Source organism: Spermophilus citellus, assembly GCF_964194105.1.
Source record: "Spermophilus citellus genome assembly, chromosome: 8".
Classification (NCBI taxonomy): Eukaryota; Metazoa; Chordata; class Mammalia; order Rodentia; family Sciuridae; genus Spermophilus; species Spermophilus citellus.
In genome coordinates, this window is record NC_138189.1 from 108113475 (window position 1) to 108125708 (window position 12234).

Below are 12234 nucleotides of genomic sequence, written 5' to 3' on the forward strand. Positions count from 1 at the left end.
AGCAAGTTGCAAATGAGAGAGAATCCTCTTATGATAGCTTCAATAATAATAGTATATATTCTCATTGTTTATACATGGAGACTTGAATTCACTCCTCTAAGTTACTTTTACTAAGCAAACATTTTTGGCTTTATTTATTTATTAGGTCAATATTTAATAGTTGCCTTTTTAGAAATTTAATATTTTTTTATTCCCTTTGTGCTTGCCTTTGAATGAAAAATCATAAAATGTTTTCCTTAAAGAAAATTTCAAGAGCACCTACAATTAACAGAAGTGTTGATGTTCCTTCAATTCCTTCTTGTGGAAAGTCATATGGTTATAATATTAATGAAGATGGAAGTATTATAAAACGCTTTCCACCTGCTAGTGACCCCACACTTGGGCCAGCGTACTACAAACCTCAATTTGTAAGTATAATGCATTTCAGAATGAAAGTTTGGAAATTAGTTTATAATTGTATATGTTTCAATTCATGTAACACTAACTGCAGTAGAAATAGACTTCAAATTTTAGTGGCTTCATACAGTTGAATTTCTTTTTCTCATGCATATGGGAATCTATATTCAGCTAGCAGAAGTGTATGAAGGATTGTGAGTGAGAGGTTTCTGTAAGCAAGGCTAAAGCTCAGTCACAAGGCTGTATTTTACTAACAAAGAGACTAACATAATCTCACTGTGGCAGAGTGCTTGCCTAGCATGTGTAAGGCACTGGGTTCGATCCTCAGCACCACATAAAAATAAACATACATATATATATATAAGTTTGGGGTATGATATCCTTCAAATTGTTAAGAGCTTTTTTCTTAAAATATTTCTATTGTAATTTATGTAATATATGAAAAACAGATGATGCAACAAAAAATGGCATCAATGGGTACACGTGGCAGAGAATACAGAATTTAGAGAAGGAGTACAGGCAAAACATTAAAACAAGCAACAAACTCTGAGGAAGGATAGATTTCTGATTTTCATAGTTGACACATTATGTTATAAAACATGTCTGTTTTCAACAAAAATTTATGAAACACTGAGAATTAAAATATGGCTTATATACTGTAAGAGAAACTGTTATTGAGGAGGCCAGGACGTTGGACTTACTAAACCAAGTCTTTAAATCAGCTATTTAAAATATGTTCAAAGAACTAAAAGAAACTATGTCTAAAGAACTAAACGAAAGTGTAATGTAAAAACAGTATATACCAAATAGTATCATTAAAAAAGAGATTGACATTATAGAGAAAGAAAACAAGTAGAGGGGCTGGGGATGTGGCTCAAGCCATAGCGCCTTCGACTGGCATGCGTGCGACCCGGGTTCGATCCTCAGCACCACATACCAACAAAGATGTTGTGTCCGCCGAGAACTAAAAAATAAATATTAAAAGAAATTCTCTCTCTCTCTCCCTCTCTCTCTCTCTCTCTCTCTCTCTCTCTCTCTCTCTCTCTCTCTCCTCTCTCACTCTCTCTTTAAAAAAAAAAGAAAACAAGTAGAAATTTTAGAATTGAAAAGATCATAATGGAAATGAAAAATTTGATACAGGAATCCAACAGCAGATTTGAACTAGTAGAGGAAATAATCAACTTGAAGACAAGTAAGTTGATATTATGCAATTTGATGAACAGAAAGAAAATAGGATGAAGAAGAATATACATAGTTTTAGAGACCTGTGGTTGACATCGAACATATTAACATAGGCATAATGGGAATTCTAAGGAGAGGAGAAAGAGAGGAAAGGGAATAAAGAATACTGAAAAAATAATGCTTGAAAGCATTTCCAATATGATGAAAAACATTAATCTACCCATACAAGAAACTCAACAAACTCCTACTAGGATAAATACAAAGAGATGTGATTAGTGATTAACATTGGGAGCTACCGATGGCTGTAGTGTGTTATCTTTTTGTGACTGTGAATAAAATACTTGACAAAGAACAACTTAGAGGTGAAACATTTTATTTTGAGTTCTCTGTTTCAGAGGTTCAATCCATGGTCAGCCATCTCCATTATGCTGGGCTTGAGGTGGTGCAGAACATCCTGGCAGAAGGGAAATGCTGGAGGAAAACTACTTATCCCATGGTAGCCAGGAAGTAGAGAAAAGGAGGAGCTGGGGATAAGAAATAATACTCAAGGGATTATTGACCCTCATTGACCCACCTCCTTCAGGCAGGCCCCACCTGCATGCAGTTACCACACAGTAAAGTAGTCCTTTCAAGTGTTTAACCAACCAAATGGTGTAATCCACTGATTAGGTTATAGCTCTCATAATCTAATCATTTCGTGCTGAACATTCTTGCATTAACACAGGAGCTTTTGGGGATACCTCATATCCAGACTACAATATGTGGGATGATATAATCAAAGTGAGGGAAAATACTGTCAATCATGAATTTTATTATAAGTAAAACTATTCTATGAAAATTAATGAAAACTAAAACATTCACAAATAAGTGGAAATGGAAAGAATTTTTTTATTTACAAGAAATACTAAAAAGTTTAGGCTGAAATTAAAAGTTATTAGCTAGTAACTCAAATTCACACAAAGAATTAAAGAATGGTAAGATAAATACATAAGAATATTATTTAACTTTTGTAATGCTTTGATTCCTATTATGTAAAAAATTAGAAATGATATATTTTTTTGTTCAAATATAGGTGAATATTTTAAGACCTAGTGAACTTTCTACACTATGAAACTTTTGAAGAAACTGGTTACTTCTGGTAAAATAGAGTAAAGGACCTTATAAATTGTTTAATAATTTTTTTCTTCCCCCTGAGAGTTCCTACTCCTTTCTGGTAATGAGACTTTAGTCTCAAGAATACTTCACATTCCCTTTCTATGCCAGACCTGTTCTTTCAGGCCTTGACAAGCCTATCACCTGTTAATAATAACTAATTATTAGTTCTCATCAATAGACAGTGGCAAGTATCTTAGATGTTTGATTAAGATATGCCTAAGAGAACAACAGAGATCATTTTTGTAAAAATTACAGTGAACTCAATAAAAGTGCAGTGCTCCTGATATCAGATATTTTCTACAAGGTGAAAGACAAGTTATGAGCAGCAGTGTAATGGAGCCAGGCTGCCTGTGTTTGTTTCTTGAGTCCATTACTTAATAGTTAATGGCTCATTGTCAAATTATTTAGCCTCTTTTTGCTTAATTGCCTTATCAGAAATATTCTTGAGAAAACTGTAGTCTGATATACTCAAATTAGTATTTAGTTTTCACAATAGCCATAAATATTTGGCTTTAACTTAAGTAATTCCCTGATTCCTTTTAACTTAAATATCAAAATATAGTTCTTGCTCTAAAATTATATTTTCTATATAAATGATTTCTTTGATTTGGAATAATGTATCATTAATTAGAAGGCCTAAATAATGCCTCCAAGCTTCTTTATATATATAAAACCTTTTCCCCATATGACTAAGCATTACTTTGATATATAAACTTGATTTCTTTCTGGACGAATTATTCAGACAGAAAGAAGAAGAAAATTTATTACATAACATTAATATTAATAGGGCCAATTTATTAGATAACCTGTTTTAGTAATTTTGCATCAATCTAGCTTATACTTCCTAGAATAAAAATCCAAATTTAACTTAAAAAACACATGAAACATAGATTAACATACGAATTAAAGGCAGTTTTTAATATTCAGGAAGATTCAGTAAAGTTTAATTGGAATTGAACTTTAATGTTTTGTGAAATCCCCATCTTGAACTTGAGAGAGAAATAAGAGGGTGGGTGGAGAAGCTTAGTGGCTAACAGCTTTATTTCCTTCTGTTTCTCCTGCAGAATAACAGTTTTTCACAGACTACTGCATAAGTAATACTTTAGTAATGTTAAATAAAATCTTATTTACATTTCTGATAATTCTGTGGAGCCCTTTATGTACATTTTGAGATAACACTATATGTGGGCTCAGTTTCCAGATATAAATTATTAGTAGAAAATAAAGAAAATAATCTAAAAGATGAGTATTTATTGTGGTTCTTCTCTAACTGGTGAGTCACATCTACTGAAGGAATCTGATAAATCTTAAATATAGAATCAAGTGTTTTTCAAAAACTTTAGCAAAATTTAAAGATACATTGTTTTATATAATATTTTAAGTGATAAAATTTTGTTTTTATCATTTTTCAGAAATACCCAGGAAACTGTTAGATGTAAATTTTTTCAGGGGTGGATGGATTTCACAAGCAAGGTTGGCAGTTAGAATTATGATACTGACATTTAGTAATGATAGCATGCTGTGAGCTACCTGTGCACGGCCTAACTGAAAAGCAGTCCATTAGTGTTTAAATTGATGCTCTTTGGGACTTCCAATTTTTCACAAATCCTACTTTCATATTTAATTATGAAAGGATTGGGGGTAAAAGTTACAAAGTCCCTTCTTCATTCATTTAATTGTCAACGAGAGTGGCAGTTAGTAATTCTTCTTCAAATTTTATTATAGTGTTCATTTAAAATAATGCAGCTCCAAGCTGAGTTTGCTTCAATTAAGTCATATTTTATTTGCTAATGACTTTCCAAGTTGACAGTGACCTTGAAGTGAGCACCGTCAACACTTCTTGACGTAATAGAGGGTGTGATTTAGAATTGAGTGTATCAATTTGTTCTGAAGTTTTGTCTATATTTTTAAGAGGTTTTTAAATTAAATATCATTTACTTGAGTACTGTAGAGGTTAGTGAGTTAAGTAGTCATCAGCTCACATGGTTTAAATGCAATTAATTTTATTGTATACAAAGAAAGGATTTTGCTAAAGTCTTGAGTTTTTATGTGTGTATTTATGCACATATACATATATGCGTACATATGTGATCTTTCCTTTGACTCTATTACTTTTATAATTGTTCAATTGCTGAACCATAAAATCTCAATAATGTAAATTCAACTGAAAAAATATTCTCTGACACAATTCTCCTCAAGGTCCTGAATTGCTGTGTTAAAATAGTTACTATAAAAGCTTACCATGGGCCTGGGGGTATAGTTCAGTGTTAGAGTACTTGCTTAGCATGAAGAAAGCCTTTTATTTGATCCTTAGCACTGGGGGAAAATAAGCTTAACTTGATGTTTTAGGCTAAAAAAAAAAAAAGATAGAAAAGGTGACTTAACACAATGCTCTTTTAAAATACTGACTTTTTTGACAAATCTGTAGACTACAGTAAATATATTAGGTATGTAGAACAATTAATGAAATTCTGCTTTATTTCTAAGTAAAAATAAAGTACAATATAAATGGCAAATAGTTTTAGCAAAAAGAAAGGGTTGTGTGGTGAGGTACTGTGTCTTCAAGTTCTATTGAATGTAATAGTCTGAACGCAGCACTGACCTTTTAGCAACAAGCTGCTTTTCAGCTGCTCCAATGGATGCCCTGGTTTGTGTTAGTATATGTCTACTAGTATCTGCTTCTGTGCTGAATATGTCAGGCTCTGCCACTTTTGTGTGCCATTCAGCTATGTGTTACAGCATTTGCGTCTGCAACCCCAGACCCTTTGGATGTTCATCTATCTTATTTCATTCATCATGGTTATTATTAGGATTCCCAAAACTGTGGTGTGTGTGTGTGTGTGTGTGTGTGTGTGTGTGTATGTATAAATGTATTACAGAGTTTGGTGGGATAGTTCTTTGAATTATTCAAGTTTTTATTCATAGCCATAGTCTTTCAAGGATCTGACAGGGAAGGGGTTAAGCTTCAGAATCATGTATTAATTAGAATCCCTACTTACAATAATAATAACAACAACAATATCTTACTTTGATATAGTGATTTATAGGACTAAATCATCCATCACTCATGGTGTTAAAACTAAATGTCCTTAGTAAGGAGGGGAAAATACCTCTCTGTTCTTTATGTTATAATGCAGTAGAAAAAATCTGTAGGTAATAATCTAAGCACACTGATAGCATGTACAATGCTGGAAATATTTCTAAAAGAAATAAGGATCCATCCTTTTTATTTATATAACACATCTTTCATGCTTCATTGGATTACAAGGAATGAAGAAAATAATAACAACAAACATTAATGTTTGTTTATTGGTCAAGCATCAGTTTTTTTTTTTTTTTTGTATCTACTTACCAATGTAGAGGACCTCAAGCCTTCCACACAGTTCCCTTTCCCAAGTATTTCTAGAAGTCCTCAGGGGCTGTCCCAGCCATGCTCTTGAATAAGTTTGTTTGCACTGAGTACAGCAGTAGCTCCACCAGGCTTTTCAGTCTCTTGCTAGATGGTGCTCTCTGCTGGGCATTTCCATCAGTGTTCTCTAGCACAGCTAAAACTGCAGGATGAGCTGGGGTGAAGTGAGGAGGATAATACCCTTCTTTCCTTATACTCTAATAGAAGGGTTTAAAAGTAGCAATGCTTTTAATGAAACATTTAGATTTTTCTTCATAGCATAATTGTATACTGCAAGAATACAGGCATAAATCCAGTCTGTGTTAGGAGGTAAATTCAGTCAACAGAAAATTCTTAGTGTTTGGTGTTGCCACTCTTTTGACACAAATATTTTCTCACTGGGTGAAAAGTCATTATGATTAACAGTGGATTAGTTTTCACATTCACCTTCTGATTGGTTTGCTCTTAGTTCCAAAACATCCCAATATATGTCTGAATCCTACCTGGACATAGCTGGTGACTCTGTGTTCCTTTACCTTTAGCTCTAACATCCAGCTGTGTCAGCTTCTGTTTGTATTTTGTTGTTGAATCCCATAGCATTTAGAGTGGTGTCTTTCTAACTAGAGATTGCTGCCTACTCACAGTCCAGGAGTCTATCATTTTCTCCAGTTTCTGTCTTTCTGGGGATGTTAATAAGAGTTCCACTGAGGTTCCTTTCACATGTAGTAGATTCCTTTTCTGGTTACAGTCTCTATTGTTCTGCATCTTATAGAAATTCCTTAAAGTGTCTCTCATGTGAATGATATTTTCTATTTTTTAATTGATTTTATTTTTTAAAATACATGACAGCAGAATGTAATACAATTTTTATTACATACGTAGAGCACAACTTTTCATATCTTTGTATAAAGTATGTTCATGCCAATTCATGTATTTATACGTGTACTTGTTTTTTTTTGCATTACAATTCTTATTACACATATATACCACAATTTTTCATATCTCTGTTTGTGTATAAAGTAGTTGACACCCAATTATTGTCTTCATACATGTACTTTGGATAATGATGTCCATCACATTCCACCATCCTTGCTAATCCCCTGCCTTCTTCCTTTCCCTTCCTCCCCTCTTCCCTATCTAGAATTCATCTCTTCCTCCCATGTTCCCCCTTCCTACCCCACTATGAGTCAGCTTCCTTATATCAGAGAAAACATTCGGCATTTTTTTTTTTGGATTGGCAAACTTCACTTAGCATTATCTTCACCAGTGCTATCCATTAAACCGCAAATGAAATGCCATGATTTTATTCTTTTTTATTGCTGAGTAAAATTTCATTGTGTATATATGCCACATTTTTTTTATCCATTCACCCACTGAAGGGCATCTAGGTTGGCTCCACAGTTTAGCTATTGTGAATTTTGCTGCTATAAGCATTGGTGTGGCTGTGTCCCTGTAGTATGCTGTTTTTAAGCCCTTTGGGAGATGATAGTTCGAGGAGATGGATAGCTGGGTCAAATGGTGCTTTTATTCCCCGATTTCCAAGGAATTTCCATACTGTTTCCATATTGGCTGCACCAATTTGCAGTCCCACCAGCAATATATGAGTGTACCTTTTTTCCCACATCCTCACCAACACTTATTGTTGTTTGTCTTCATAATAGCTGCCATTCTGAACAAATATATGAAAAAATGTTCATCATATCTATCAATGAGAGAAATGCAAATCAATACTACTCTATGATATTTTCTATTTTTAAGCCTGATAATTTGTGCTTATTTTATGTACTTTTGAAATTTTGGGTTGAGGTGAAGGGGTATGAGTTTGAACTGAATTTATGCTTTTTATCACTAATATTTGCCATTTACTTCATTAATATTATTTATAATGATAATTGACAGAAGTTGATTCTACTGCATTAAAATAATCAACCAGAATACTTGACACTATACATTATGTTAATTTTATTCAATATATACTGTTTTACTAATCCAAGCTTGTTTTAATGCTGTATTTTTATAAACATAGTTTTTCGAATGCATTGAAAAAAATAAATTAGAGTTTCTTCTACTATTAGTTAAAAATGAGTTGGTTTTTTTAAAAAAAATTTTTATGGTTGTTTTATGAAGTATTAGTTCAAGAGAAAATTCCTTCAAGAGATGCTACTATTATTACATTGTACTTCATTATTTTAGTTTCTGTAGAAACCAGGTACTTTAATTTTTATGGTTCATGCATAATTTTGGCACTTATTATAGTGGAAGTAAAGGAAAAATAATAGTTGATTTCTCATGTTACAAATTATTTGGTATTAAAAAGACTGATTCTGTCCTCAAACATTAGTATAAAATAAACTAGTTATTATTTTAATTTATCATTTACTATTTGTTACTCTTTGAAAAGTTAACATGGGCATATTTTAAAATACCAGGGAGTTAGAAATTGTCTAATATCTGTTGGTAATGTTTGCATTTTCTCTGTTTAATTAAAGTAATTTTCAATAGGCCTTTTCTTTCTCTAAATAATACAATTCTTTCCCTTCCTTTTATTAAAGATGGGAAGCAAATTTCATTGACCTCTATTATTTAGAGTATTGACTCTACTGCCAAGAGCACAGCTATTCAAATTGGTTGAGGATATGTTTGAGGCATTTCTCTGAGTATTCTGGCTGATTCAGGAATGGGATGGGGCACCTTAGTGACAACTTAGCTTGGGATCTGTGAAAGAACATAGCATTTACCAATGGAACCCTTTTGACCAAGGCTACCCTAGCTTTAGATTTAGGCTTAAGTAAAATTTGAACCTTGTTTCAGAACATATTTAAACTATGTCTCATCTTTACTTTTGTTTTTTTAGGGTGTTTCCAATGCAACTTTGAAATACAAAGGCATACATTTTGGCAACTCTACAGGAAGACTAGAGTTCCCTAAAGTGTCTGGTCCTGGCCCTGGAGAGTATGATATAATCCAGTAAGTATATGTGTAAAAAAAGTGTGTCTTTAATGTAGTTCTTGAGTATAAATTGATCTAATTTAGACTAGGCTATTTGGTTAATAAAGGTAAATTAATATGAAGAACTCAAAGAAATGTTATATTTTGGAATAACCTATTTAAAACTATTGTTTTTTTTTAAATGAGTCAGATCCTGTGCCACTTATTTTATGTGTATTACCTCATTTAATCTTAACAAGTCTCTGTGGTTACTATTGTTATATGTATATTTTGTCAGTGAAAAATCCAGGGATCAGAGAGGATAAAGAACATATTCAAGATCATGTGGCCATTTACATGATAGAGCTGGATTTAAGTGAGGCCAGTTTGATTACACAGCTCATGTCATATCTAAGTACTAACATATACTGTGCTTAATTTTAAATTAGATGAAAAGTCAGATGATGACCCAGGGATTCCTCATGTTATCCCTGGCTCTGATCTTCATTCTTTTGACTATAAGATGGTTTTAAAAAGCATTTTCATTTACAGTGAATCAGATCTATAACATTAAGTTCAGGGTTTACAAAGATTAATTAGTAAATTTCTGGTAAAATAATTTTATCTTTGGTTTATACTACCATGGAAGGCAAAATGATCAACCATCATGTTGTTCTCATATTCTGTTATTTCTTCCTGTGATTAATTTTTAAAACGGATTCCAACTTGATTTTTGCTTACTTCTTTCTCTGAGAGCACGAGTTTTCTCCTGAAAAGACCCATAATGATTACCTATTCAATTACTTTGCTTGAAACAGTCAGACATCTCTGTGTCCCAGCAATGGACATAGCTATTTCTTTAGACTCCCCTGCTATAGTTCATTCATTGAACAAACATAGTTTGAATATTTATTGTGCATCATACCGAACCTAATAATTAAGAATAAAAGGAATAAAACAACGCCTTTGTTTTTGGGAATTTATATTCTAGCCCATTGTCCTTTTTAGTTTTTTACTTTCCTAACATGAATGGTACATCTGTATTTTTATTTATTTATTTTTTAGTAATAACACTGGAAACTGCTTCACTCTTTTTTACTAAGGATTGCTTTAGCTTTTCTGGGTCTCTTATTTTTCCAGATGAATTTCATGATTGCTTTTTCTATTTCTATGAAGAATGCCATTGGTATTTTGATTGGAATTGCATTAAATCTGTATAATGCTTTTGGAAGTATGGTCACTTTGATAATATTAATTCTGCCTATCCAAGAGCAACATAGATCTTTCCAACTTCTAAGGTCTTCTTTGACTTCTTTCTTTAGAGTTCTGTAATTTTCATTATATAGATATTTCACCTCTTTTGTTAAGTTGATTCCCAAGTATTTTTTTTGAGGCTATTTTAAATGGGGTAGTTTTCCTTTCAGAGGGTTTATCACTGATATACCGGAATGCCTTTGATTTATGGGTGTTGATCTTATATCCTGCTACTTTGCTGAATTCATTTACTAGTTCTAGAAGTTTTATGGTGAAACTTTTAGGTTTTCTAGGTATAGAATCATATTATCAGCAAATAGTACCAATTTGATTTCTTCTTTTTCTATTTGTATCCCTTTTTATTTCTTTCATCTGTCTAATTGCTCTGGCCAGTGTTTTAAGAACTATGTTAAATAGAAGTGGTGAAAGAGGGCATCCCTGTCTTGTTCCAGTTTTTAGAGGGAATACCTTCAGTTTTTCTCCATTTAGAATGATGTTGGCCTGGGGCTTAGCAAAGATAGCCTTTATGATGTTAAGATATGTTCCTGTTATCCCTAGTTTTTCTAGTGCTTTGAACATAAAGGGGTACTGTATTTTGTCAAATGCTTTTTTTTTGCATCTATTGAGATGATCATATGATTCTTTAAGTTTATTGATGCTACAGAGCAATAGTAACAAAAACAGCATGGTATTGGCACCAAAACAAACTGGTAAACCAATGGTACAGAATAGAGGACACAGAGAATAACCCACAAAATTACAATTATCTTATATTAGACAAATGTGCCAAAAACATGCATTGGAGAAAAGATAGCCTCTTCAACAAATGATGCTGGGAAAACTGGAAATCCATATGCAACAAAATGAAATAAAACCCCTATCTCTCACAATGCACAAAACTCAACTCAAAATGGATCAAGGACTTAGGAATAAAACTAGAGACCTTGTGTCTAATAAAAGAAAAAGTAGACCCTAATCTCCATCATGTGGGATCAGGCCCCATCTTCCTTAATAAGACTCCTTTGATGCAAGAATTAAAATAAATAATTAATAAGTGGGATGGACTCAAACTAAAAAGTTTCTTCTCAGCAAAATAAACAATATGTGAGGTGAATAGAAAGCCTACATCTTGGGAGCAAATTTTTACTCATCACACATCAGATAGAGCACTAATCTCTAGGGTATATAAAGAACTCAAAAAGCTAAGCACCACAAAAACAAATAACTCAATCAATAAATGGGCCAAGGACCTGAACAGACACTTCTCAGAAGATGATATACAATCAATCAGCAAACATATGAAAACATGTTCATCATCACTAGCAATTAGAGAAATAAAAATCAAAACCACTCAAAAATTTCATTTCACTCCAGTCAGAATGAAGACAAACAATAATAAGTGTTAGTGAGGATGTGGGGGAAAATGTACACTTATACACTGCTGGTGGGACTGCAAATTGGTTTAGCCAATATGGAAAGCAGTATGGAGATTTCTTGGAAAATTGGGAATGGAACCACCATTTGACCCAGCTATCCCTCTCCTTGGTCTGTACCCAAAGGACTTAAAAACAGCATACTACAGGGAGACAGTCACATCCATGTTTATAGCAGCACAACTCACAATAACTAAACTTTGGCACCAACCTAGATGCTCTTCAATAGATGTATGAATAAAAAAGTGGCATATATACAGAATGGAATATTACTCAGAAATAAAAGAGAATAAAATCATGGCATTTGCAGGTAAATGGATGGAGTTAGAGAAGATAATGCTAAGTGAAGTTAGCCAATTCCAAAAAACCAAATGCCCAATGTTTATTTATTTATTTATTTTTGATATAAGGAGGTTGATTCATAGTGGGATAGGGAGTGGGAGCATGGGAAGAATAGAGAAACACTATCCAGGGCAGAGGGGTTGGAGGGGAAGTGAG

General features: G+C 33.0%; 1 protein-coding gene across 1 annotated transcript in view; it reads left to right on the forward strand.

The window, feature by feature from the left end:
* The window catches only part of STPG2 (sperm tail PG-rich repeat containing 2), a gene marked incomplete at both ends in the record, with an annotated part of 313074 nt that overhangs the window by 11613 nt on the left and 289227 nt on the right, over positions 1-12234 (forward strand). The window contains 2 exons of the mRNA XM_081304686.1: positions 243-407; positions 8976-9088. Of these exons, the coding sequence (XP_081160812.1) occupies positions 243-407; positions 8976-9088 (278 nt within the window). The remainder of the gene's footprint in view (positions 1-242; positions 408-8975; positions 9089-12234) is intronic.